This window comes from Dipodomys merriami, unplaced genomic scaffold (genome assembly GCF_024711535.1).
Source record: "Dipodomys merriami isolate MVZ:Mamm:240054 unplaced genomic scaffold, mDipMer1.0.p SCAF_177, whole genome shotgun sequence".
NCBI lineage: Eukaryota > Metazoa > Chordata > Mammalia > Rodentia > Heteromyidae > Dipodomys > Dipodomys merriami.
Window position 1 is genome coordinate 1,325,705 of NW_027203126.1, and position 27,715 is coordinate 1,353,419.

The 27,715-nt window shown below is 54.4% G+C and overlaps 1 protein-coding gene across 6 annotated transcripts; it reads left to right on the forward strand.

Moving 5' to 3' along the window:
• LOC138829810 (RNA-binding protein Musashi homolog 1-like) lies at window positions 1-27,029 on the forward strand. Of its 6 annotated transcripts, none has more exons than XM_070026326.1 (15): window positions 1-81; window positions 1,943-1,983; window positions 2,604-2,685; window positions 2,799-2,883; window positions 6,249-6,290; window positions 7,881-7,973; window positions 12,005-12,053; window positions 13,451-13,533; window positions 14,149-14,266; window positions 17,045-17,125; window positions 18,724-18,780; window positions 22,870-22,938; window positions 23,417-23,604; window positions 23,934-23,997; window positions 25,223-27,029. In XM_070026326.1, the coding sequence occupies exons 2-14, from the start codon at window positions 1,947-1,949 to the stop codon at window positions 23,973-23,975; spliced, it is 1,026 nt and encodes a 341-aa protein (XP_069882427.1). In that variant the 5' UTR covers window positions 1-81; window positions 1,943-1,946; the 3' UTR covers window positions 23,976-23,997; window positions 25,223-27,029. The 6 variants fall into 6 exon arrangements, with proteins under 6 accessions (XP_069882427.1, XP_069882426.1, XP_069882428.1 ...); XM_070026325.1 differs by having other exon boundaries at window positions 14-89; XM_070026327.1 differs by having other exon boundaries at window positions 14-89; window positions 23,450-23,604.
• Window positions 27,030-27,715: the final 686 nt, after the last annotated feature.

The following is a 27,715-nucleotide window of genomic DNA, read 5'->3' on the forward strand; positions in this document are numbered from 1 at the left end:
ATGGGAAGTGTGCTACCAGGCGGAGGGTGGTCTCCAGACCTGGAGCCGGACGGTCATCGAAGGTGGCTGAACACTGGACAGGTGTGAAGGTGCGTCGTGTGTCTGGTTATCTGGCTGGGCTGAGGGAAGGAGTGGGAGGTGAGGGAGGGGCGGGGTGGCACTGACACCAGCCCCCTCCCCCAGCAGGTACAGGGGTAGGGGGTCAGTAGTAACTGTCTCAGACCCCCAGCTTTCACCCTCTCTTGGCTGGATTTCAACCAGGGATCTTTGAGGTCTTCAGGCTCGGACACAGAGAGAGGCAAGGTGGCCTCCGCCCCTTTGAACATCCTTTCTCAGAATCATTCTTTCCTGGCTGACCTGAGCCGGTTTGAGGTGTTAGGGGAGATGGCTTTGGGTAAGGATCTCAGTGAACCCAGAAGTTAGGGGGTGGGGCGGGGCTGTGGGAGAGATGAAGAGAGAAGTTTGTCTTCTTGGGGAAGTGGTCTCAGGATGAGATCGACCCGGGGACGTAACTGAGCACGCAGTGGGGAGGGAGCTCGGCTTCTCCCAACGCGGTTCCACCGAGCTAGAACTCTGCTCTGGGGGTGGGGTGGGGTGCGGCGATCCGCACCCAGTGGGGAAGGGTCCCAGTGGGGGGGGGACACCGGGCTCCCCAGCTGGAAGCGGGGAGGAGGGTCTGCAGGGCCCCGCCTTCCTCCCCAGCTTCCTCGGCCCGGGTGGGGAGCGGGCGGCGGTGCCTGGGACCCGGAGTCGGAATGGGGCAGGCAGCGCGAAGCAGGCGGAGCTGCACACACGGAGTTGGGGACGCCCCCCCCCAAAGTGGAGACCAAGGCTCGGGACGGGGGGGGGTTCTTTTTCTCAATGGACTGTAGAGGGACCACGAGTGTGGAAAGATAGGTTGTGGGGGAGTTCGGAGGACAGCCGAGGCATAGGGGGACTAAGCGACTCCTACCGGGGTGCTGCCGCTGTCGGACGCGAGGCGCTGAGAGGGCTCCCCCAAACCGGATACCAGAGCCGCCGGAGAGGGACCCTAAATCAGGCTCAGAAGAAAACTGGGGGTGGGGGGTGCTCCCAAGGCGGCCTCGGGTTCTGACAGGGGGGAGGGAGGAGGGACTGTCACCAGTTGGAATGGGTGGGGGTTGGGGCGCACCGGGGCGACCTCCAACCTGACCCCAAGCAGATTGTGGGGAGGTCCCGTCCATGCTGGCTAGTGGGGACCTGAGAGAGAGAGGGGGCTAGGAGGGGTGGGGGGGGTCCCGATCCCCGGAACCGAGCTACCTTGAAGGCACGGGGCAGCGCTTCATCCCGGGAGGGCGTTCCCGCGGCCCGGCCCCCGCGCCGGTGTGGGTGGGGGCGCGCGGCCGCGCCCCGACCCCGGCCCGCACCAGGGGGGGGGTCTCGAGGGGGGAGGGACCCGCGATCACGGCGGGAGGGGGGTCCCGGCGCTGCCGCCTCCGCGGGCGCCCGGGCGCGCGGGTGAGCGCGGGGCTTTATGCGCGCAGGGCGGCGGGGGGAGGAGCCGGCAGGTCGGCCCCCGGCGGGCCCTCCCCTCGGCCGTCCCCGCCCGCCCGCCCGCCCGAGCGGGGTCGGGGGAGGGGGCAGCATGGCCTGTCCGTCCGGCCCCCTTCGCCGCGCTCCTCATCTGCCCCGCGCCGAGCGCCGCCGCCGCCGCCGCCGCCGCCGCTCCGCTGCCCGCGCCGCCCGCGGCTCCCGATGGAGACTGACGCGCCCCAGCCCGGCCTCGCCTCCCCGGACTCGCCGCACGACCCCTGGTACTGCCCGGCCCGGCCCGGCCCGGCCTGCCCGGCCCGCGCCCGCCCCAGCCCCGCCAACATGGCCGATCCGGGTCGGGCCGGGCCTCCCCGGGGCCCGGGCCCGCGCCCCCCTGCTCCCGGGCGCCCGGCGCTCACGCGGGCCCTTTGTGTCTCTCCTCTCCCCGCAGCAAGATGTTCATCGGGGGACTCAGTTGGCAGACCACGCAGGGTGAGCCAGCCCGGGAGCGCCTGCCGGCCCCGCCGGGCGCCCCGGAGCCCCCCCACCCCACCCCCAAGCCTGAGCCCGGGCCCCGGGCACCCCGGCCCGGCCCTCCGCCCCCGCTGACCCCGGGCGCCCTCGTGCCCGGGGGACCCCGGGGGCGCAGGGAGATCGCAGAGCGCGCACGGCCCAGCGGGCGGAGGGGAGCAGCAGGAAGGGGTTCGGGGGGGGCGTCGTGGGGGTGGGCTTGGCCCCCGGGACCCGCCGGCGGGAGCGCCAACTCCGCTCGCACCTGCGGCTCAAACTTTTGTAAGGCGGCTCCCGGGGCGGCGGGAACCCGGCCGGAGCGGTGTCCCCCCCACCCCCTTTACACCCTCCAGCCCCATTCGGGCCCTTGGTCTCCCGGGGGGGGGGAGCCCGGTGGGCTCGGGGAGGCGCCCGGGGAGCCCAGCGCGTGCAGGGTGGCGGCGGAGGGGGCAGTGTGGAGCGCGCGGGCAGCTTGGCGCGGGGGCGGCCGGGCCGCGCCGGGGTCACCGGGGGCAAAGGACAAGGGGAGAGGGAAAGGGGGGGCAGGGGAAGGAGGGCGCAGGGGCCGGGGCCGGTCCGAAGGCGGGGTGTGTGGTTTACAGAAGGGCTGCGCGAATACTTCGGCCAGTTCGGGGAGGTGAAGGAGTGTCTGGTGATGCGGGACCCCCTGACCAAGAGATCCAGGTGAGCCCTTCACCCCCTGCTCCTGCGCCCTCCCGCCTCGCCCGCCTCGGCCCCCCCCTCTCCACCACCGCCACTCGCAACCATCTGCCTCTCTCTCCCTAACGCGGGCGCAGGGGTTTCGGCTTCGTCACTTTCATGGACCAGGCGGGGGTGGATAAAGTACTGGCGCAATCGCGGCACGAGCTCGACTCCAAAACAGTGAGTGGCCTTGGGGGGGGGGGGGGGAAGGGGGGTTCCTTAGAGAGAAAGAAAAGGGAGAGAGAGAGAGAGAAGGCTGCGGAGAGGGAGATGATCCTGATTCCCCCCACCCCCATGGCCCCTGAGGGGACAGTTGAATAAGAAGGCTGCCATGCTCTGAAACTTTTTCACTTGAGTTGGGGGGGAGGTGTATTGCAGAAGAAGGAAGAAAGATTCCCAGGTCGGGGGTGAGCTGTGACCGCCTCCTCCCCCTCCCAGCACCCACCCACCCTCCCCGCAGTATGGGTGAGGGCATAAGCCAGCTAGCACCTCTGGCCTTCTAAAGTACTAATCTTGGTGCCTCGCAGTGTGGGGTGGGGCCGCCTGCCTCCCCTAACCCCAAGTGAGTGAGTCAGGGCTAGAGTGACCCCGCCGGGTGACTTCTCTGAACTTCTAACTAGTATGTGGCTCTTGCTGACGCCCCCCCCCCCACCCCTTTCCATTCCAGACCAATGGCAAAGCATCAGTGAGTCTCTCTGCCTCCTTTGCTCCCTTCCTCCCTCCCTCAGCCCCTGACTTTGGTCAATGAGCTTCTTGCTTTGTGTAGAAGACCCGACCCTGCTTCACTCACTCTCGCAGGAGTTTTATGAGAAGGGAGCTAGATGGTTTGAAGGGGTGCAGAAGGGGAGGTGGAGTGGGGGGAACCTTCTGAAGACTAGACCTTAGGAGAAACTCTTTGCCATTCAAACTCCTGGAACATTTTGCTCCTGCCCCACTGTTCCCCAGTGTCTTGGACCCTGCAGGGGGCGCTGGTGGAGGCCAGTTCTAGGGGGAGAAGGCAAAGGGGTGTATGGGGGGGAATCAAGTGATGGGGGTGTCTGTCTGCGAGGGGAGGCCTGGGACAGAGTGAGCTCCTGTCTCCACACACCCCTTCTTTCCCCTGGCCTGGGCCTCCCTTGCTTAGGTCAATCACTGGCTCCTGTTTACCTGCAACAATGGCTGGTTGTGCCCAAGAATTTGTTCAATTACCGCCTGTCCCGAGCGCCTGTTATCTCTGCCCAGTGGCTCCCACTTCTGCTTACAGTAATGAGCAAATGAGGCCAGGCCTCGACTTTGCCCGCTCTGAAAGGATCTTCTTGGCGCAGCCCGAGTGACCCAGGCTGGGAAGGGAGAGACAGTGGCCTATTGTTTTTTGGTGATTATCTGCCATCAAGCTGCCTGTTCTCCTACCATCCCCTGTCCTCAGAATGCACTGATGGCTCCTGCCGAACTCAGGAAGCCTGAGTTTAGGAGCTGGGGCCTGGAAGGGGGGGAGTGAAAGATTGATAAGGACAAGAGAGAGCAGGAGGAAGGATGGGGAGATGGGTATCCTTAGGATACCAGGACTGGCTAAGGGCAAGGGCTTTGTCTGTGTTTGGCATCTTTGGGTTGGAGAAGGGGGTGGGAGGGAGATTTGCTGTGGGGAGTCTATTTTGGGTTCTGACTTCCACCTTTTATTTACTTGTTGGGTTTTATTTATGTTGCCAGCTGTGAGTCAGAGTGGGCGGTGGGGAGTGTCCACGGCTGGCTACAGGTGAGTCAGGGGGAATGTGGCTTGGATACCATCTCCCTATTGGGGCCTGTGCAGAGGGACCGTCTGAAGTACATAGGTGTCTGAGGACGCTGCATCTGGGAGAAACAGACTGAAAATGTCCATAAAAGTGTGAAATCAAAACTTCCGACAGGGACCATAGGCATCTTGGATTTTTTTTTCTTTCCTTTAGCCCAGGGGGCTTTTGCTGGAGGAGGCATTGCCCTGGGCATGGATTTGGGAGGTACTGTCTTTATGGGAAGATTGCAGTAGGAAACTGGCAGAGGGCTCCTTCCCGGTCTGTGCCATTTTGAACAGAAGGAACTTTGGGAAAAGACACATCTTCCTTGTGATTGGCTACTCAACTTCTGAATGATGTGCATTCCTATGAGTGACAAGAAACTGTCTAGAATGACCCTGCCTTTAGGTCTTGTGTTGGTCACAATGTCTCATGCCCTGTCTCTTGCTGTTTGTCAGTTTCGCTGGAGTACCCAGGTCCAAGTGCATCTTGATTTTTCCCTCTGGTTGTTCCCAGCCAAGGGCAAAGGTGGCCTCCTGGTAATAGCTCTTTTGTTTGTGAAATGAAGGGCAGTTCACAAAGGGCTGCTTTCACCTGTGTGTGTGTGTGTGTGTGTGTGTGTGTGTGTGTGTGTGTGTGTGTGTGTGTGTGTGTGTGTGTGTGTACTGGGGCTTGAACTCAGGGCCTTATGCTCTCAATTGGCTTTTTCCACTCAAGGCCTAGTGCTCTACCAACTTGAGCTACACCTCTATTTCTGACTTTTTGGTGGTTAATTGGAGCTAAGAGTTTCACAGACTTTTCTGCCCAGGCTGGCTTCAAACCAAGATCCTCAGATCTCAGCCTCCTGAGGAGTTAGGATGACAGGTGCCTAGCTCTTCACCTATGTTATCTTATTTAAGGCCTCACAGCTGTCCCTGGGGAGAATGGCAGTGATTGTCCCCACTTTGCAGATGTGGGTACTGAGGCTGGGGGGGGGGTGAATGAAGTTACTAAGATCACAGACTTGGCAAGCAGCCCAAAGTTACTAAAGTCCAAGTCCTATGCCCTTTCATGTCATCAAAGACTTGAGGCACCCTGCCTCGCCCCAAGCCTGGCTTCATTATCGGGAGCTGTTTGCTTACCGCTTCTAGGAGGGTTGCTAGAGGCTGGAAGGATTGAGGAAACAGAACTAAGTCTATTCCTGGTAGTTCTGAACTCTCATCTTGTAGCTCTCTCTCTTCTCTCTCTCTCTCTCTCTCTCTCTCTCTCTCTCTCTCTCTCTCTCTCTCTCTCTCTCTCTCTCTCTCTCTTTCCCAGGCAAAGTATATTTCCATTTGCAAGGCTTCTAAAGTCAGAGTTGAATGCCTTCCCTAGACAGATAGCTGTGTGAAGTCATTTAACCAAGGGAGGCTCTTGATGACCTGATACTTGAAGGAAAAAGATTTGGCTTACATCATTTCTGGTTCTTACTGTGAGTTAGACACCATGTCAAGTGCTTTGAATGTATTATCTCTGGTAATCCGCAAATGACCTTTTGAGGTGGGTATTATTCATTCGTCTATTTTGCAGGTAAGCTTGACTCTCAGGCTCGGAGAGGTTAGATCAACTTGCCCCAGGTCTCACAGCTGGGATGTGCTATAAGTGGGATTTGAACATAGTACCTTGTTTAACCACTGTGCTTTCCTGCCTGAGGCTGTTGTTGGTTCCTGTGCCTTCTGGGTTCCAGAATGAGAGAGGTGCTCAGAATGGAAAGCTGTAGGATGAGGACCAGAAGAAATGTGATAACGAAGACTTGTAAACGTCCCCCTTGTCTTTCAGATTGACCCCAAGGTGGCCTTTCCTCGGAGAGCACAGCCTAAGGTATGTGTTGCATCTGAGATTTGGGAATCACCTCGGGCGACTCTGGACATTGATTTTTCCCAGCATCACCTTCAGTGGCAGATGCTTCTGGATCTTGCGTGTGGAGTGTTTCTAGAATAGGCTGGGGTAGGAAGAGGGAGTGTCCCTGGCCCTGTGCGTGTGAACATCTGTGCTCTGGGGTAGGCTGCAAGGGGGAGAGGGGGCGCTGAATGTGTGGGACCTCATGGGTCTTTCTGTATTTGAAGTTAGTACAGTCTGGGGCCCTGAGTCTTAATTTTGACCTCATAGATCACAGTCTTTATGCCTAGAGCTTCTGGGGGTCAAAAATAGGACAGGATTGCCCCCTGAAGCTGGGTTAGATTTTGACCAGGAGCCTACTCTGATGCCCCCTCCCACTTCCTGTCACCTCCTCCCTCTCCTGGGAGGTGTGCTGGGCTTGCAGAGGGGGAAGGTAACCAAGAAGCTGGTCACCTGTTATCCTTTGACTTAGGTTATCTGTGTCTGCTCCCTTTCTCTGGTGTTCCTGAGGAGAAGGGGCAGTGTAGACAGAAAGTGGATTTCTGAGCAGTTGAATGACGTAGCACTCCAAACTTGTGCTACAGGGCAGGTACCACAGATTCCAGGCCTATGGCAACTAGCCAGATCTTTCTTTCTTTCCTTTTTAATGCATTGCCTCTCTGGGACAGAAAGAAAAGCCAATTACAGGCCAGGGAGTCAGGATCCCCGGGTTTGTGGACATTATCACATGGTCTTCCCCAGGAAATGTCAGTTTCCCCCTTTGTAAAGGGGTGGTGAGAATGAGAGGGCTTGGAGATTCGGAGCCACTGGACTCCATCAAGGCCTCCGGGGTCCTGACAAGATGAAGGGACAGGAACAGTTTTAGGAGACAGGAAAGGGACATCTCTGGAAGGGGTCCAGCAGAGAGCCTGAAAGCAATTACCGAGCAGGTATCCGAAGGAAGCCGTACCAGGGAGCACATGGTCGGAATTGGGTTAATTCCATTAAGCAGTTTGGTGACAGAAGGTGCTTTAGTGTTAGGATGGGGTTGGGAATTGCTGTGGATTAGCCATGCGCTCCTGGGGTAATTAGGACCATGTGTTCTTCCTAAAACAGGACTGGGGCCACGGGGCTGCCAGAGGTTGGGTGGGGAGGAGGAGGCTGATGGGGAAAATGTCGGAGTTAAGTTCAGGGACACCCCCTCCTTTCCCCATGGCCTTGGCATCTCCCAGGAGGGCGGGTGGGGCTTTGGAGGTAGGCTGTGGATCTGGGTCATTAGTCCACCCCCCCTTCCCTTGTAGATGAGGACTTAAGGGAGGTTATTTTCCAGGCCCAGACCCCGGAGGGGGAGGGGGGAGAGGGGGCAAGAAGGAGGCCTGAGTGAGGACTCGTGTGCCACGGTGTGGGGTACACAGCTGCCTGTGTTCCAAGCGGGAGCTTGGCGGGGGAGGGGGTTCCCTTCTGAGAGGCTGGGGTCACAGAGAGCTTGTCAGCTGGCATCCTGGCGGGGGTGGGAGGGAGGCGCGAGCCCCTGCTGGTGGCGGTGGGCCACAGGACTCAGATGCCCACTCTCGCCTTCCCTGCCTTTAACAGATGGTGACTCGGACGAAGAAGATCTTTGTTGGGGGCCTCTCGGTGAACACCACGGTGGAAGATGTGAAGCAATATTTTGAGCAGTTTGGGAAGGTGGGTCTTTGCGGAGGGAGGGGACATGCTTGCTGGGATTGTGAACATGCTGGGGAGTACAGTAGCAAGGAGGGGACTGGAGCCAGGCTACCTCCCTCCAACCCCCACCCCGCCATCCTACCAAAGGTGAAAGAGGCACTAGGTATATTCTGTGGGTTGAGATCAGGCCAGGCCACTGTTCAGGCTCCTGGCCCATCTGTGGGCCTCTGACTGGACATCCCCAGGGGAAGGATGCCACACAGTAGTGTTCTTTTGTTGTCCTTCCCCGGTCTTTTTCTCCTGCTTATCTTCATTCTCCCAGGGGAGGACATGCTCCTGTAGCCAGTTCAATCTAGTCACCACCCCCACCACCCCCACTTTGGTCTCCTGAGAGTTTGCACCTGTCCAGGCCACGGGCAGCTGTACCTCCCCGCCACCCCTTCCTAGTGGTGGATGATAAGGAGACAATAAATATGATTTTCCCGGGCTGGGAATGTGGCTTAGTGGTAGAGTGCTTGCCTAGCATGCATGAAGCATTGGGCTCAACTCCTCGGTACCACATACACAGAAAAAGCCAGGAGTTATGCTGTGGGCTCAAGTAGTAGCCTTGAGCACGAAGAAGCTCAGGAACAGTGTGCAGGCCTTGAGTTCAAGCCCCAGAATGGCAAAATAAATAAATAAACAATATGACTTCCCCATTGTACCCAGTACCCTGTGTGCACAGATGGAGAGACTTGCAAAGCAGGATCTGGGAAGGTTGATAACCCCCCCCCTTGTCCCCTAGCTTATGGGTGGGAAGTGAAGAAAACACCCCAGATTCTGATCTTGTCCAGAGGATTGGCTCTGAACTGTGAGGTGCATGGATCTTTTAACTTCTGGGTCAGTGAAGAGGTAGAGTATGAAAAGGTTAGGAGGCGTGGCACTGGCCGGACAATCAGGTGTCCTCAGACCAGGTGAGCAGTGTGAACGTCAAAGTCCTCTAGGGAGATGGCAAAGAGCCATCCGAATGTCAAGGTTAAAGGAGGTGGAGGCTCCATTTTCCCATGGAGGCATTTCAGGTTTCCCAGTAGGCCAAGGCTGGAAAAAGGTCTGGGGAAATGGGCGGCTGTTTGGGGCCAAGAGGCCTATGGACTCAGACCACTTCCATGGGGACCTGGCACCCCCTGACTTGGTCAGGTCGGGCCTGGGCCCCAGAGACACACGGACACATACACACGGACACACACACACACACACGGACACACACACACACACACACACACACACACGGAGAGACCGAGAGAGACAGAGAGAAGGGCGCTCCTGGGAAGCAGCAGGCCCGGGCTGGGCTCCGGCGGGGTGTCTTTGTGTCTGAGCGCCGAGCATTAGAGCTCACACTAATCTGATCCAGCAGCTGTGATTGGAGGCCGCCTGCCCCCGGGGCCGGCGTTGCCACGGCAACCGGGCCCCAGGAGAAGCCGTCAGCGGCCGCGTCTTTTGTTCGGGCCTAAATCGGCGTTGGCATGTGAAACCGGCCCGGGGAGGCCAGGGGGAGCCGGAGAATAGGCTGCCAGGGAGCGAGGGGGACAGCCGGGAATGCCAAGGGCCCCGCGGCAGGGGGCCACCCACCACCTCCCTCCCTGGCCCGGATCGAGGGGCCCCTGCCGCCGCCGGGGTTGGGGAGGTGGGGGGGTGGGGGGGAAACAATGGTCAGCCGCCATGGCTGCCACTCAGGCTTAGTGGTCGCCGAACTTGGCGGCTCCCACTGGTCAGCAGGCCTCGGTCGCCTCCCCTCCCCCCTGCATGAGCCCCCCTGCCCTTGGGTTCCCATGGAGACCAAAGCTTATTAAGGACACTGGGCTGAGAGCCCTCCCTCCTCTCAGCTGGCCCCAGGAGGATGGGGGGGGGGTGAGGGTGGAGGGGGGACACCGATGGAGGTACCCTGGATCCCTGCCATTTTCCTTCCTCTCTGCCCTGGCTTCAACCCCAGTACCACCCGTTACCACCCCAATGGGGTGTAGGCCTAGATCTGTCCAGCCAAAGCCCCAGTTGGAGGATGTTAAAAGACCCAGGTACATACTGAGTTTGGAAGATTGCATAGAAAGAGGGGAGGTTTAAAAAAAAAAAAAAAAAAAGAGGGCCGGAAAGACTGGATTTGGCCTCCATCAGTTTGTGGGTCGGGCAAGAACTCAAAAGCTGTGGGATTAGGGATAAAGGTGTGGCTGTTGCTTCTGTTCATTCCCTTGCGTCCATTCAAGAAATAATTAATGGAGCCCAAGGTGCTCCATCGAGCAGTGACCACAGATCTTCTCACAGAACCTTGAAGCCATTCAGCCCTCTAAGCTTTGCCAGCCTCCTCCATGTGATTGTGGGCCAAGTCCCTCCACGTATAAAAGAAAAAACAGCAGCTGTTAGTTATTAAGCATTCACTAAATCCCAGGTACTTTTTAAAGAGTGTTGCGTGCACTATCTCATTTAACACCTTGCTAGGAGATAGTTGCTGTTCATACCCATTTCACAGATGAAGAATCCAAGTCTTGGAGACCTAAAGCTACTTGCCTTGCCTCAGGTCACCTAACCTGCCAGTGTACAACCAGGATTCCAACTCAGGCCTGCTCTACTGAAAAACCTGAGCTTTGATCAAAAGCCGCCTCTGTGTCTGTTTTCCAGGGGGTTTAAACAGATAGGCAGAAGCCTGAAGTGCTGGGGTGGGGGTGAAGGTGGTGCTGTGCTGTAGGGCCCAGGGCTGGAAGTTCCTTGGGGCAGGGGAAAGGGGGCCATCATTTCCCTCTAAGATGCTCCTGGGATCTGGCTTGATGCTAAAGGCGAGCTGGAGGAGCATTGTAGCTCAGGGTCAGCACCGTCCACTTTTAACAGGGTACAGGAAGGTCGGTCTGGAGATGGGAGGAAGGGAAGCCAGGGATAGACTGTGCCCACAGTCTGAGGAGTTGACCTTTGGTGAATCAGACAAAAAGGCCAGAAGGGCTAGTGGTTCACTCCTGTCATCCTAACTGCTCGAGAAGCTAGGTGAGATCTGAGGATCGAGATTCAAAGGCAGCCTGGAAAGGAAGGTTTCTGAGACTTAGCTCCAGTTCACCACCAAAAAGCTGGAGGCCAAGCTATGGCGTAAGTGGTTGAGCATGAGCCTTGAGCAAAAAGTTAAAAGTCACCCAGATCCCGAGTTGAAGCCCTAGTGTTGGCACAACAAAAGAAAAGAAAAAAAGAGGCAAGAAGTGCTGGAGGAAGTAGCAAGGAGCTATGACTGGCATTTAAGAGAGGGAAACTGTAGATCTTCCCTCGTCCCTTCCCCACCCCACCCCCCAAGTCAGTGGAAGGCAGGCAGCCCAGGCACTGAGCTCTACTTGCTTTAATTACAGCCTCTAGCGAAAGGAAACCTCAATTAGAGAAAAGATCTGTACCAGGAGAGGGGAGTTGAGTCTGACTGCTGTCCTGTTGGCCTTGCCTTTTTGCATTTCATAATCTTGCTCCCCGTATTTCCTTCTCTTTAACATCCATTCCTTCTTGGTTTGGTTCAGGATGGGCTGTGTGACCTTGGGCAGGCAATGGCACCTTTCTGTGCCATTTTTTTTTTTTTAATGTACACCATGGGGGATTTTTTTCCCTACAAGGAAAGTGCAGATCATGGGGACAAAGTAGCCGGCACATATTGGGAGCTGAAGAATGATGGACTGCGAATGTTGAGTCAGGGTACTGAGGGGAAACTTGTCCACTGAACCGAGAGCGGATATAGAAGGCCCTGGTGGCTCACACCTGTAATCCTAGCTACTCACAAGGCCTAGATCTGCAGATCATGGTTCAAAGCCAGCCCGGACAGGAAAGTCCGTGAGAGTCTTATCTCCAATAAACCACCAGAAAGCCAGAAATGGCTCTGTGGTTCAAGCGGTAGAGTGCTCGCCTTGAGCTGAAGAGTTCAGGGACAGCGCCCAGGCCCAGAGTTCAAGCCCCACGACTGATTTAAAAATAATAATAATAAAGAAGGCTGGTGTGGGCCGGGAGCGGGTTGTGGGGGCTCTGGTGTCTGGTGGATCCCCCATGGCAGGGCTGTATTTCAGGTGGACGATGCCATGCTGATGTTTGACAAAACCACCAACCGGCACCGAGGTGAGTGTGCCCCCTCCCCCTTCTGCAGGCTGGGCCAGGGGGCCTGTGGTCAGCCAGGGGGGCAGGTCACAGCTGCCCTTTCATCTTTGCCTCCTGACATTCTATCCCCAAGGATCTGCATCCTCTCCAGGGCCTGGCCTTACAGAAGGCTTTTGTCCCGCCATTTCCTGTGCTAGAAACTTGCCCAATTACAGACACTGAGAGGAGCAGGGGACTGCCTCCCCCCTCCTCATCGGAACCCTCCACCACCCACCGCTGCCCCCCACCCCCCTTCCCTGGGCCAAGTCTGCCTCTGCTGGTGGTTTACCTTGTGGCTGGTAACTAGAGCTGAGGCCAGGCTGCCCCAGGGCTGGGCTGACTCCACTGTCCCAGGCACTTTGCTCTGCCGCTGCCCCCTACCCTAGGCCAAGCTCAGTCCCCTAGCCACTTTGGCCCTGAACCTGTGGTCATCTGGATCTTGGGAGTACTCGGGTCTGGTTGTTTATCTCCCAAGGGCCTTCCCTTCTGAGAAATCCATCCAGATGCTGGCGATACTCTGGAAGAGGCTAGGCTGTTCCTTCAATGGCTGTTTCTTCTTTGGGCCTTTGTGGGGAGTGGCTATGGGCTACATATATGTGTATGTATATATGTGTGTCTGTATATCTGAGCACAAGGATATATTTGGGTGCTCTTTTTTTTGAAAAGCACTGAAGGAAAGAAAAGGCATGCTAAATTACAGCCTTCCTGAATTCCCCTACCCCTGTTCCTATGGGTTTTACATTTTCAGGTTCAAGGAATTTTGGATCCAAAAAAAAAAAAATTGAAAGGGCTGAGGATATAGTTCATTGGTAGAGTCTTTGCCTAGCATGTGCAAGACCCTGGCCTGTGTTCTTGGAAATTACACCCGTACTAAGCCGACATTTCTCCTCAACCATACAGCATGACAACTATTTGCCTAGTATTTACATGGGTTTTAAGTAATGGAAGTCATCTAGAAATGGTTTAAAGTATACAGGCTGGGTGTGTATAGGGGGTACATGCAAATACTATCACATTTAATCCAAGGGACGAGGGCACAGTATAGATTTGGTATCTCTGAGGGTCCTGGAATTTGTCCCCCTCTGCTCCTGAGGGACTACTAGGTTCTTGTGGCATCTTGGCCGCTTTCTAACTTGCTGTGTGACTCTGAGCAAGTTCCTTCACTCTGCTGAGCCTTGTTTTGCTCATCTGTAATTTGGGACCTGAAACCCTGTGTCAGCTGGTAGTTGAGAGGCTCCTAGGCTGTGGCTAGAGCCTTTCATTAAATCTCAGACACTTGCCCACAAACGAGGAGCTGTGGTATCTGTATGGCCTGGGGCTAGGTGTTGACCATCAACCTGCTTCTGACCCTACCCTTGCCCCTTGTCCCACCTCTCCAGGGTTCGGATTTGTCACGTTTGAGAGTGAGGACATCGTGGAGAAAGTGTGTGAAATCCACTTCCATGAAATCAACAACAAAATGGTGAGCTGAGGTTAGAGGGAGGCTGGGGTGCTGAAAGAGTGAGTAGGACTCCAGAGGCCTCGAGGAGGGCTGCTCACCGTGAGCTGGGCGGACACCTGTTCCCCTGACACCATATGATGCTGTCACACCATGGTGAAGTGGATCTCCCCATGAGTCTCAGTTTGGGGAATCTGTAAAATGGGACTCACTCAGCCGGGCGCTGGTGGCTCACGCCTGTAATCCTAGCTACTCAGGAGGCTGAGATCTGAGGATCACGGTTCAAAGCCAGTCCGGGCAGGAGAGACCGTGAGACTCCTATCTCCAATAAAACCACCAGAAAACCGAAAGTGGCGCTGTAGCTCAAGTGGTAGAGCGCTCGCCTTGAGCTGAAGAGCTAAGGGACAACGCCCAGGCCCAGAGTTCAAGCCCCACGACCGACAAAAAAAAAAAAAAAAAAAAATGGGACTCACTCAGTTCAGTGCGAATGCTTGTTCCATGGAACTGGTGTCTGCAAAACCTTTTGCATACATAACGAATGCTCCATAAATGTGAAGAATGAGGCCCAGTGTGGGATGGGGGGGAGGGGGACAGTGACCCTAGCCCTAAGAAGGGACTGACTGTCAGGTCTCATTGCAGGTGGAATGTAAGAAAGCTCAGCCAAAGGAGGTAATGTCTCCCACGGGCTCAGCCAGGGGAAGGTCTCGAGTCATGCCCTATGGAATGGACGCCTTCATGCTGGGTATCGGCATGCTGGGTACGTTGCTAGGCCTGCATCTGCGGCTTCTTCATGCCCGGAACTGCTCCCCAGGCTACCAGGGGGGTGCGTGGGTGTCACATCTCTGTGGTTTGCCCTCCTGTGTGAGTCATTGGGCAGGAGTGGAGGCAAGGCATCTCATTGGGTCTGGCAGACCTGCCCTAAGGTGGGGTGGTTTGGTTGTCAAGTTCTGCCCCCTTGTGGCAGCTGGGAAAATAGTCCAGCTGCCCCATATTAATTGGTCCATCTATCCAATCTCTTATCCATCCATCTATCCATCCATCCATCTGTCCATCCAGTAAATAGATATTGAGCTGGGCACTGTGTCATGGATCTCAACAGTGCCTTTCCTAAGATTTAAAAGTCTTTTAGAAAAGACACCTAAGTAAGAAGGTAAATAGATTTAGGTTGGAGTATATGATACCAAAGGAGTATGGCCACAGAAGTTGCACTAAGACTTAGAGAAACTGGAAAATAAATTACATTTGTGCAGAGTAGACTCTTCAGGTTGAGGCAAAGCCAGTTATGGGCAAGGAGGGAAGAAAAGAAAACTGTTCCAGACAGAGGGGAAAGCATTTACACAAAGGCCGTTGGAAAAGCAGAAAGAAAATTCCTCCTTTTTGTCATTCAGATAATTTTTAGGTGGGGGGGGGGCTGTGACTGTGGCGGGGGAGGGGGTGTGCGTGCATGCACCAGTACTGGAGATTGAACTTGGCTTTGCCCAATTGCTGGGCTCAGTTATTCACAGCTGGTGCTCTACCACTTAAGCCATGCCTCTAGTCTGTCATTTTGCTGGTTAATTGGAAGCCTTCAAAACTTCTCTGCCTAGGCTATCTTTGAAGGGAGATCTTCCCAGGTCTCAGCCCCCTGCATAGGTAGGATTATAAGTGTAAGCCACCAGCACACAGCTTAGGGGGTGGCTTTGGAGGGACAGGACCTGTCCTCATGGGACTGTCCTTCAAGCAAGAGAGGAGTGAGTGGGCATTGTCCCCACAGAGTGCTTGCGGGGTATGGGAGACTTAAGGAGGTACCTAAAGAAAACTCTATAGGGGCTGGGAATGTGGCTTAGTGGTCAAGTGCTTGCCTAGCATGCATGAAGCCCTGGGTTCGATTCCTCAGTACCATACAAATAGAAACAACTGGAAGTGGTGCTGTGGCTCAAGTGATAGAATGCTAGCCTTGATCAAAATCAGTTCAGGGACAGTGCCCAGGACTGGCAAAAGAAAAAACAAAAGGAAAGAAAGAAAGAAAGCTCTGTGGAAGGGCTGGGAAGGTGGCTCAGTGGTAGAGTGCTTGCCTCGCATGCATGAGGCCCTGGGTTCGATTCCACAGCACCACATAAGCATGAAAAGCCAGAAATGGCGCTGTGGCTCATGTAGTAGAGTGTTAACCTTGAGTTGAAGAGCAGAGGGACAGTGCCCAGGCCCAGAGTTCAGGCCCCAGGACTGACCAAAAAAAAAAAAAAATGCTCTGTGGAAGTTAGAAAGGCTCCCAAGATGAAGCTGGGGTCCTATTGCTCACACCTGTAATCCTAGCTACTCAGGAGGCTGAGATCGGAGGATCGTGGTTCAAAGCCAGCCTGGGCAGGAAAGTCCATGAGACTGTTATCTCCAATAAACTACTAGAAAACCGGAAGTGGCTTTGTGGCTTAAGGAGTAGAGCGCTCGCCTTGAGCTGAAGAATGTAGGGATAGTGCACAAGCCCAGAGTTCAAGCCACACGACCAATAAAAAAGGAAGGAAGGAAGGAAGGAATTGGGAGGAAAGGAGAATAGAGGGAAGGATGGAAGGGAAGGAAAAGATGCAAAGAAGAGGAAGAAAGGGCTAGGAATGTCGCTTAGTGGTAGTCTTTGCCTAGCATGCATGAAGGCCTGGGTTTGATTCCTAGTGCCACATAAACAGAAAAAGCCAGAAGTGGCGCTGTGGCTGAAGTGGTAGAACCATAGCCTTGAGCAAAAAAGAAAGCTCCGGGAAGTGTCCAGGCGCTGAGTTCAAGTCCCAAGACTGGCAAGAAGAGGAGGAGGAGGAGGAGGAGGACCCTATGCTAAATAGATTTGTGGTTGAGAGCCTCAGGGCTAGTCAGACCTGAATTCAACTCCCAATTCCACCAACATTACTAATTATAGGATTTTTTTTTTCCCTTGAGAAAGACAGAAAGTTGGCATTTATGGAAACCATGAGTTATTCTTGAACAAAGACCTCAGTGCTGTGTAAGGGGCGGGGAGACAGATGAGGGAGGGGGAATGAGAAGACCTCATTCACTTAATGAGGTCTCATTCACTTAATCACTGGGTGGGACTTGGAGCTGAGGCACCTGAACAGCAGGTGCAAAGGCCCAGAGGTAGAAATGAGTTTGGCAAATTTGAGAAGCCCCCAAAGAAAGCCCTGTGGCTGGAGCCCAGGGAAAGAGAGACTCAGTATATAGTTGATAAAGGCAGGAGGAGGGTGAGGACTGGAGCACAGAGGAGTTTGGTCCAGGTGTTGGATTGTTCTCAGCCAGTTTCCAAGTCTATAAACCAAGGCTTCCAATAGTACCTAGCTGTGACTGTGCTTAAGAGGTTTAATGAGATAACCAAAGTGTACTCTGGGTTTATCATGGGGGTTGACGTGCACCAGGTATTTGGAAAGCAGGCCTGGGGGTTTTCCATGATATCACTGCGGGAGGGAGGAATTTATGTGGCTCAGATCCACAGCCACGGTCCCAGGGAGGGGTGGGAGGAGGGGTGGGAGGAGGGGTAACGGATCTGACAGATCTGACACTGCCCCTTTGCTCCTGTCAGGTTACCCCGGTTTTCAAGCCACAACCTACGCCAGCCGGAGTTACACAGGCCTTGCCCCTGGCTATACCTACCAGTTCCCCGGTAAGTCCTCCTTGTTGTCACCCCGCCACCAGCATGTCCCTCATTTTCTCAGGCAATTTGCAGATGGGGTCTGGGGTGCATGACTTGGGGTGGGTGTGGGGTGTCTGCCTGCTGGAGGCTTGGAAGGAAGGGCGTGTCTGCAGAAGGAGGGCTTTTCCCATTCTCCATCACTCCCTCCATGGCGCTGTGTGGCACTGTCATCTCTCAGGCTGTTTGTCCTCTGTCTGCGTCCTGCTTTTCTGTCCTCATGGGTCCAGAGGTATCATTCTCACCCAGGGAGGGTACCCAGCTTGCAGTGGGTGGGGGTCCCTAAGAGCCAGAGTGGGCCCTACCTTCCCTGTCACACCTACAGTGGCCAGGGTTCTGTGCTGAGTCCTTGCAAGATCCCAAAGCACTCTGGAGATACCAAATCCACCCTCATTTGTAATTGGACATGAAGCCAACACTAGAGTGTGAATAAGGTCCTGTGATTATCCAGTGTTGTTTTCTTTCAAGCATAAAATATCAAACAATTATAAGACTCTCATTTACTTATAATGCTGAGCCAAAATAGCCAGGCTGTAGCCAGGCACCAGTGGCCAGCTGCTCAGGAGGCTGAGATCTGAAGATTGTGATTTAAAGCCAACCCCAGCAGACTTAATCACCAGAAAGCTGAGGCTCAGGTGGTAAAGTGCCAGCCTTGCAGGGAAAAAGCTGCGGTCAGGGCCCAGAGCCTGAGATTTAGCCTCAGTGCCAGCACCAAAACAAAACAAAAAGCAGGCTGGGTGCATGGTTCAAGTGGTAGAGCCCCTGCCTTCCAAAACTGAGGCCCTGAGTTCCAACACTAGTATTATAACAAATTAATTAATTAATTAATAGCTGGGCACCGGTGGCTCATGCCTGTAATCCTAGCTACTAAGAAGGCTGAGATCTGAGGATCACGGTTCAAAGCCAGCCTGGGCAAGAACATCCATGAGACTCTTTATCTCCAAAATCACTAGAAAACCAGAAGTGGCGCTGTGGCTCAAGTGGTAAAGCGCTGGCCTTGAGCTGAAGGGCTCAGGGACAGCACCCAGGCCCAGACCCCCCCCAAAATTTTTAATTAATTAATAAAATAATAATAAAAAAGAGAATGAAATAAAAACCAGATGCCAGTGGCTCACATCTATAATCCTAGCTACTCAGGAGGCTGATATCCTGAGGATCGCAGTTTGAAGCCAGCCCAGGCAGGAAAGGCCATGAGACTCCTTATCTCCAATTAACCACTAGCTAACTGGAAGTGGTGCTGTGGCTCAAAGTGGTAGAGTGCTAGGCTTGAGCAAAAGGGGCTCAGGGATAGTGCCCAGGCCCCTGAGTTCAAGCCTCACGACTGACCCAAAAAGCAAAAACCAAAAAGCGCCCAGAATTGTGACACCACCACTGATTGCCCTGGGCCCACGATGTAGGTGGTGACTGCCTGCTCTGACTCTCCATCTGTCCTCTCTCTGTCCCCTGCCCCCCACCTGCCTGCTGGGGCCTGTGCTCACCCACCCCCTCCCTCAGTACCCCGTGGTTGCCCCCTGGGCCACGCCCGAGAGGCTCCCCTACCTCCTCCTAAGCTGTTTTCCGTTTCATTTTAGAATTCCGTGTAGAGCGGACCCCACTCCCGAGCGCCCCAGTCCTCCCCGAGCTTACAGGTCAGTTGCTCGGGACCCTCCCGGGGAGAGCTCAGTGGGACCCTTTCCTCCTGCCCACCAGCCCCTTGGCTGTGGGGCCACAGCGGACTGGGCCCCGGGCACTGACCAGTCTCTGTAGCTCCATGGCCCTTCAGAGTGAGGCACTGAGCCAAGCCAAGCAAATGGAGGTAAAGTCACTCATTCATCCATTTGCAAATATTGATCTAGCACCTTCCAGGCGCCAGGCACCACAGAGGCTCTGGGATCCAACAGTGAACAGGTCAGGATCGCAAAAGCAGAGCAGAGTGGGCCTGGGGGATGGGGGGCACGGGGGGGGGGGGGGTGGAAAGTGGCCCCATGCAAGCCAGGATGCATGCGTGTACTTGGCGCCGTGGCCCTGCTGAGGGGTGTGGACTCAGAACTCTGGGTCTCTCGTTCCCAGACAAGCCACAATCCCAGCTTCTGTTTTTGTAGGTTTTTTTTTTTTTTCTTCTTCGTTTTTTTTTCTTCCACTCAGTTTTAAATATTGGCAACAAATTCCAAATTACCAAGACCCTATGATAGGCTTGTCAATGTATGCCATGGATTGTTGAATTGCTGAAGCAGCCTTTGGGGGCCCCCATTTGTGACTTCTGGAAAAGTGGGGTAAAGGTGGTTGGCCAGTGGGAGCCCACTGGGGCTAGCTGAGGAGTGGGTGAGTTGGGCCGGGCTGGGGAGCTGGGTGCACACAATGTAGGGTGTCCTGGCTTTCTGTCCAGCCTGCTTCTTCCCACCCCACCCGGGCTCCTCTCTGAGACCTGACCGTGTATGGAAGATATTGAGCGTGGATACTGCTTTTTAGATGAGACCTTCCTTCCAAGGGGTGCTCAGGGGTCCCCCAAAGTGAGAGAGGGAACAGATAAACATGGGGCGAAAGGGACAGAAGGAAGAAACCAACTACCGTGAGCTGAGTTGCATTTAACCTGGAACCTGGATGGGGAGGGAGACTTTTTGATTGTGTAAAGAAGTCTGTGCTAGGGGCTGGGAAGGTGGCTCAGTGGTAGAGTGCTTGCCTTGCATGCCTGAGGTCCTGGGTTCGATTCCTCAGCACCACATAAGCAAAAAGAAAAAAAAAAGCCAGGAGTGGAGCTGTGGCTCAAGTGGTAGAGTGCTAGCCTTGAGCTGAAGAGCTGAGGGACAGCACCCAGGCCCAGAGTTCAGGCCCCATGACTGGACCCAAAAAAAAAGTCTGTGCTAGCTGGGCGCTGGTGGCTCACACCTGTAATCCTATCTACTAAGGAGGCCGAGATCTGAGGATCAAGGTTCAAAGCCAGCCCAGGCAAGAAAGTCTGCAAGACTCTTATCTCCAATAAACCACTCAGAAAACCGGAAGTAGCACTGTAGCTCAAGTGGTAGCACTAGCCTTGAGCTGAAAAGCTGAGGGACAGCGCCCAGGCCCAGAGTTCAAGCCCCATAACCGATTTAAAAAAAAGTCTGCGCTAGGGGGTTGGAGGTGTGGCTCAGTTGATAGAGCATTAGTCAATAAGCAAAAGCAAAGCAGCAGGTGCTGAGCTCAAGTCCCAGTCTTAGACCTAACAACAAAAAAAAAGTCTGTTTCTAGAGCCAGACACTGGTGGCTCAGGCCTGTAATCCTAGCTATGGAGGAGGCCAAGATCTGAGAATTATGCTTCAAAGACAGCCCGAGCAGGAGAGTCTGTGAGACTCTACACTTCTATTACCAACCAAAAAAAACCAGAAGTGGGGCTATGGCTCAAGTGATAGAGTGCTAGCCTTGAGCAAAAGAAGCTCAGGGATAGTGCCCAGGCCCTGAGTTCAAACCCCAGGACTGGCAAAAATAAATAAATAAATAAATATTTTTTAAAGGCTGTGCTAGCCAGCTGTCACTGGCTTATACCTATAATCTTAGCTACTCAGGAAGCTGAGATCCGAGGATTGTAGTTGGAAGCTAGCCCGGGCAAGAAAGTCCATGAAACTCTTGTCTACAATTAACCAGCAAAAGCCAGATATGGAGCTGTAGCTCAAGTGGTAGAGCTCCAGCTTTGAGTGAGAAATCTCAAGGATAGTGTCCATGTCCAAGCCCTGAATTTAAGCCCCAGTACTAGCATACAAAAAAAGAAAAGAAGGAAGGAAGGAAGGAAGGAGGGAAGAAAGGACGGACTGTGTTAAGGATCTACTATGTAACACACTACCATCAGGCCCTTGGGGCAGGGAAAGACAGCTTTCATGGAACGTACTGCCTAGAGAGAGAAACAAATATTTATCACTAAAAGAAGTAACTCTTTACTCGGTGATAAGCACTCCCTAACACTGGTTCCTCTTTGAGTTTGCGCTGTGGAAATGGGCCAGAAAAGGAGACCTCAGTGCCCAGCCCCTGTCCCTGCCAGCTCAGCCATTCTTGGGCATCTGGCATCTAAACTTTTCTCTTGCCTGAGAGAAAAGGAGAGTTGGGCTGGGCACCATGGCTCACACCTGTAATCCTAGCTATTTCAAGAGGCTGAGATCTGGGGCTGGGAAGGTGGCTCAGTGGTAGAGCGCTTGCCTTGCATGCATGAGGCCCTGGGTTCAATTCCTCAGCACCACATAAGCAGAAAAAGCAGAAAGTGGTGCTCTGGCTCAAGTGAGCTGAAGAGCTGAGGGGCAGCATCCAGGCCCATAGTTCAGACCCCATGAAATCTGTGGATCAGGGTTTAAAGCTAGCCCAGGCAGGAAAGTCCATGAGACTCTTATCTCCAATTAGCCACCAAAAAGAAGTACAGCTGTGGCTCAAGCGATAGATGCAAGCCTCCAACAAAAAAGCTCAGGGACAGCACCCAGGCCCTAAGTTCAAGCCCGGGACTGGCACATACACCAAAGTGGGGGAAGGAGGGCGGGTAGGAGAATTGGCTGTTTTCTTCCTCCTCCTGAGTTCAGTACATATTTATTGTGCCAGGGTTGGGTCTGGTCCTGGGACACAATAAGTCAGATAAGGGGGCTGATATTCTAAAAGAAAAAAGAAATTAAAGGGGGGGGGGGTAAAACAAACCAGTAAGTAAGAGATTTCAAAAGGTGAGAAAGTCAGAAGGTCTCCCCCCACCCCTAGGACTGGCTCAGAGCCTGTATTCTGGGAGGGCTTCTCAGAGGAGGTAATGTCTAAGAAGGAGCCAGCTGTCTGAGTATCTTGGGAAAGACCCCTCCCGGATGTAGGAACCATGAAGTTCTGCATTTGAATCCTCCCCCCCCCCCCGCCTCCCCCCTGCACACACAGCCTGATGGCTTTGCTGAGGATCTAAAGGAGCCTTGTCTGGGTCACTTAAACAGCTCCAAGTGGTGATGGTTGAGATGAGAGCTTGGTATCCCACAGACTTACCAAGTGCAAACCCTGAAGTCTTCAGCCCCAGGAAGCCACTCACCGGCTCCAGCCAACACAATAGTGAAACAGAGCTCCTGGCTGGGCGTGGGTGTATATTCCTATAGTCCTAGCATTCAGCAGGAGGAGGATTGTCAGTTGGAGGCAGCCTCCACTACATGGTGACACCCTGTCTCAAACAAAACAAAAGCAAATGGAAAGCAAATCCCTTCTGCTCCTTCAGCAGACATGAACCCCCGTGGTTGGACCCAGAGCGAGGCTCTGTGGAAGAGGTTGGAGGTGGACAGAGGGCAGAGCAAGGCCCCTGACTGGAGAGGCTGATGGAAAGGGGGACTGAAGGGGCTGGGGGAGGGGGTGGCCATATCTGGCTGGCTCTGAGGGGTGCTGGGGTGGGGAAGAGGAGCCTCATCTTAGCCTGACCCATGGGACATTCTGGAGCCCCAGGACACATCCCTGCGCTGAGACCAGGGACAAGCTCTCCCAGCCCTTCCAGGTCCAGGACTTAGAGAGAAGAGAGAAGTATAGCCAACAATCCCTCCATGAGTGTTGGAGTATGTTCTTGAGTCTAGGGGAGAAATTGAGGCTGAGATACTTGCTGGGACCTTCCCCCCTCCCTTTTTTCCCATCCATAGAGTGAGGTCACAAGATGGTGGTCCAAAGGTGACCCCTTGGGTGCAGAGTCAGGCGGGAGATGATGATGATCATGCCCAGATGGCAGAGGCCTCCTCCAGCCACGCTGAGTGTGCCCACGCCTTGTCTTTCAGCCATTCCTCTCACTGCTTACGGACCAATGGCAGCCGCCGCCGCAGCAGCAGCTGTGGTTCGAGGGACAGGTGAGGCCTCCTGGGAAGGGAATGCAGGGGACAGAGGAAGCCCAGAGGAGGGAGGAGGGACTACCGACGATGCCCCTCCCGCCCCTGTCAACAAGGCTCATGTAATCCCTCAGTATTAACTGAGCATCTACTCACTGCTGGGCACGGTGCCATTCCTGATGAGCCAGACAGGAGTTACACACACAGGGGGTCTGCCTTCCAGATCTTACAGACTGGGGCAGGGAGGGGGACATCACAGTTCAAATGGCCATAATTCTGAAGGGTAGCCTGCTGCTCAGAAAGCAGAGGAGCTCCGGGCTGGGGCCTCTAGAAAAGGCCAAAGAGGAGGAGAAGGAAAAGTGTTCTCGGGGGAAGGAACTGCATGTGCAAAGCGTTGGGAACCAAGTTAGCATGGAAGAGCCCAGGTCGGGGCGGGGAGGGGGGCAGGAAGGGGCAGAGGACCTTCAAGGCTATCACTGTCTTCTTTCTGGGTTGTCAGGCTCTCACCCCTGGACGATGGCTCCTCCTCCAGGTTCGACTCCCAGCCGCACAGGGGGCTTCCTGGGAACCACCAGTCCCGGCCCCATGGCTGAGCTCTATGGGGCGGCCAACCAGGATTCAGGGGTCAGCAGTTACATCAGCGCCGCCAGCCCTGCTCCCAGCACTGGCTTCGGCCACAGTCTTGGGGTGAGTGGCCAGGTTTAGTGATCTCAGATCCCAAAGGTGAGGGGCAGCAGGAAGCCTCTTCTGTCCAAAGTAGGAGGAGGCAGATGGAGACAGGAAGTGTCACTTCCCAGTGGCTCCCATTGGGGTGGCGGGTGCTTACTCATCACCTGCTCCATCTCTGACCGCACGGAGGCCAGCTCAGGGATCCCCTGGGAGGTGGTGATGTGTCGATCTGCAGTGGGGGGGGGTACTGTGGGCAGGGTGAAGGGCCTGTGCCCCATCTGCCCCACAGAGCAGGAGACCTCAGACTGTTTCCAGGATTCAAAGAGTCTCATTTTCCCCCCCTCTAGGGTCCCTTGATTGCCACAGCCTTCACCAATGGGTACCACTGAAGCAGGGGACAGGTGGCAGGAGGTGAGAAGGGGGATTGTGGGCATAAATCAAACAAACAGGGGATTGGGAAGGTGGCTCAGTGGTAGAGCGCTTGCTTGCATGCATGAAGCCCTGGGTTTGATTCCTCAGTACCACGTAAGCAGAAAAATCCGGAAGTGGTGTTGTGAGTCAAGTGGTAGAGCGCTAGCCTTGAGCACAGAGAGGTCAGGGACAGTGCCCAGCCCCTGAGTTCAAGGCCCAATCAAGTAAACAAATAAGCATTCCTATGGGAGGAGGGAGCTGTTGGAAATGAAGGGTTCAGGGATGTCCCTGAGAAGGTGACATTTGGCTGGTCTTGGTGGTCATGCCTATAATCTTAGCATTCTGGAAATTGAGACAGGAAGATTGTGAGTTTGAGGCCAACCTGGACTACACTGTGAGATCGTCTCCACTCCTACACACACACACACACGCACACACACACACACACACACACACACACACACACACACACACACACGAAAGAAGCCCGGTGCCAGTGGCTCACACCTATAATCCTAGCTACTCAGGAGGAGATCTGAGGATCGCAGTTCAAAGCCACCCTGGGCAGGAAAGTCCGTGAGACTCTTATCTCCACTAAACCACTAGAAGACCGGAAGTGGCGCTGTGGCTCAAGCGGTAGAGGGCTCGCCTTGAGTGGAAGAGTGCAGAGACAGCGCCCAAGCTCAGAGTTCAAGCCCTACGACTGACCAAAAAAAAAAAAGAGGAAAGAAAAAGGAAAGAGTAGGCACTGGTGGCTCCCACCTACAATCCCTGCTACTCAGGAGCTGAGATCTGGGAATTGGGGTTCAGAGCCAGCTCTGGCAGCAAACAAAGTCCGTGAGACTCTATCTCTAATTATCAGAAAATCCCAAGTGGCACTTTCGTTCAACGTGGTAGAGTGGGGGCTGGGAAGGTGGCTAAGTGGTAGAGCACTTGCCTTGCATGCATGAGGCCCTGGGTTCGATTCCCCAGCACCACATAAGCAAAAAGAAAAAAAGCCCGAAGTGGCGCTGTGGCTCAAGTGGTAGAACGCTAGCCTTGAGCTAGCTATATACATATATATATTATATATATGTATATATAGAGAGAGACTAAGCAAGAGAGAAAGGGTGGGGGGAGGGAGAGTCTGCAAACAAAGCTCTTTTGGGAAGGGAACTCTGAGAGGTCTTAAGAGAGGGAGAAGTTGGGGGGTTCATGTCCCCATAACTGCACCCCTGTCTTCCAGCACCCCAGCCTGCAGCTGACTGAGGACCAGAGCGAGCCAGCCAGGGGGCGGGACACCTCAGCCACAGCCACCCTGCTCCCACGCGCGACTCCACCGCTACTGCCTGCCCCCTCCTCCCCCGCCAGCCCCTGCCCTGCTGCCCCAACATCTGACTCCCCTACTAACTTCCTTTTTTCTGCCTTTTCCCCCTGTCCCCTACCTGCCCCTCTCCCTACCTGCTTTTATTTATTTTGGATTAGCCGGTTGGTCCCAGACCCCTGGATGACCCCCTCACCCCAACTTCTCTTTCCCCTCTAGGACCTTCCCCGCCCCCCAGTTCCCACTCCTTGTCCCCAAGGCTTTTGTATTTGTGCATAGTAGACTGAGCGGAGGGAGCCTGCTACAGGCCACAGCCTCAAGCCCTGGTTTTTAATTCTGATATTTTTTTCCCCTCCTTTGCTCTTTACTTTGTTTTTGTTTTTCTTTTTGTTGTTGTTGTTGTTTTTTTTTTTAAGAAACCGTTTTTAAAACTATTTCTAGGTTTGTGAATGTGAAGCCCCAGGCCACAGGGGGCAAGGGGCCAGGTACCCCCCCCACACACACACACACTGGCTGAGAACCAAGTGTCTCTGTGGGTGTGGACACCTGGCCGGCTCCCTCCAGCCCTGGAGGGGAGGGCAGGGCTGTGGGTAGGCCAGGCCGAGCCCCTGGAACAGCCCTGTGTCCTGTATCATATGTAAATACTGTGAGGTGAAGCGCCTACCCCTCTCTTTAAGACCCCTGGGGGGGGGTAAGGAGGGAGGCATAGCCTGATTCCGCTGGGCAAAGTCTCCCCCTGTCCCCCTGTTTCTGCCCCCTCCTCAGTCACCGTTACTGTAAGCTTACAGGCCTCAGCTCTGGCCAGTCCTCTCTCCCAAGGTCTTGGGTCTCTCCCCCACTCCCACCCCCGGATGAGGGAAGAGATGGGCTTACCCAGAGCCACCCCCTGGAAAGGAATTGACTCTCCAAAGGTCTTCCCTGTCATCCCCTCCTCATCCCCCCCCCCCCCCGTTGCCTAGATTGGACCTGCTCCTCCTCCATTTCTGCTCTGAACCCCCCCCTTCCCTCGGGTAGAGGGTGGGGGGCATTTTGGTATGGAGCAGATGCCAAGGGAAACGCAAAGGGCTTCTCAGGGAACCTCCGCATTGTCTCACTGAAGTAGCCCACCAGAATTGTCCTGTGCCAGAGCCCCTTGGCAGTTCCTTACCCCACAGCGGGCTCCAAAGGAAAAAGACAGAGAGGCTCCAGGTAGAAAGCCAAAGCCACACCTGGCTGAGGCCCACCTATGATTGCCCCCTTCTGTGTCCCGGGCCTGAGCTTTCTCCCCCTCCCTCAGCCCCATCCCCCTTCAAAGCGCCCTTTGGAGAGAGCTCATTGTGAGGTGCTCAGCCCCAAGAACTCAAAGCAATAATCTTTGTTACTGAAAAACGATGCGCGGCTGTTTGTGTTTGGGTTTTTTTTTTTAATTGTTTCCTAATAAAAGAGAAGCTGCATTTTATTGATTTTTATTTTATTTTATTTTTGTTTTCTACCATTTGAGCTGAGTCCTAAGAGATTTAGCTTTCCATTCCTGGATCCTCTCATCCAAAGGGCCCAAACCATGGGTCTGTCTTCTGAATTGTTTGTTTGTTGTTTTTTTTTTTTTTAAAAAAAGATGTTACATGGTGTTTCAAAGCCAGCAAGATACCATCCCACCCCTCCAGTGTCTCTTCTCTCCACATCTGTAACTTCTTTTTCCAGGTTTTATTTTGTTTTAAATTCCTAATAAATTATTTGAAAACGGTGCTAAGTCTGTGAGTGTCTTGGGTCTCATCTATCCTGGCCGGGGTGACCTGGGGCACACTTCATTTTCCTGGTAGAGGTGTGGCACAACTCCATCACCTCCTCCATCTTCTTGGGGTCATGGATGGTCCAGAAAATGAAAATGAAAAAAAGTTCTCAAGGGCTGGGAAGGTGGCTCAGTGGTAGAGCACTTGCCTTGCATGCATGAGGCCCTGGGTTCGATTCCCCAGCACCACATAAGCAAAAAGAAAAAAAGCCTGAAGTGGCGCTGTGGCTCAAGTGGTAGAGCGCTAGCCTTGAGCTGAAGAGCTGAGGGACAGCGCCCAGGCCCAGAGTTCAGGCCCCACGACCGGACCCAAAAAAAAGAAAAGAAAAGAAAAAAAAAGTTCTCGGGACCATAGCTCAACCATTGGCTAGGTGCAGTGACAGACACATGCCTGTCATCCAGAGAGACACGGGGATGGCAGATAGGAGGATTGCAGTCTAGGCCAGCTCAGGCATAAAGCAAAACTCTACCTTGAAATTAACAAATGGAAAGAGGTCTAGAGGAGTGACTCCAATGGTAGCAGGCTTGCCTACAATCACCAGGTCCTGAGTTCAATACCCAGTGCTGCATCTCCCCCTGTGGGGGGGGTGGGGAAGAGACATGACAGACTAGTATATGAAAGGCATATTGATGTATCTGATACAAGC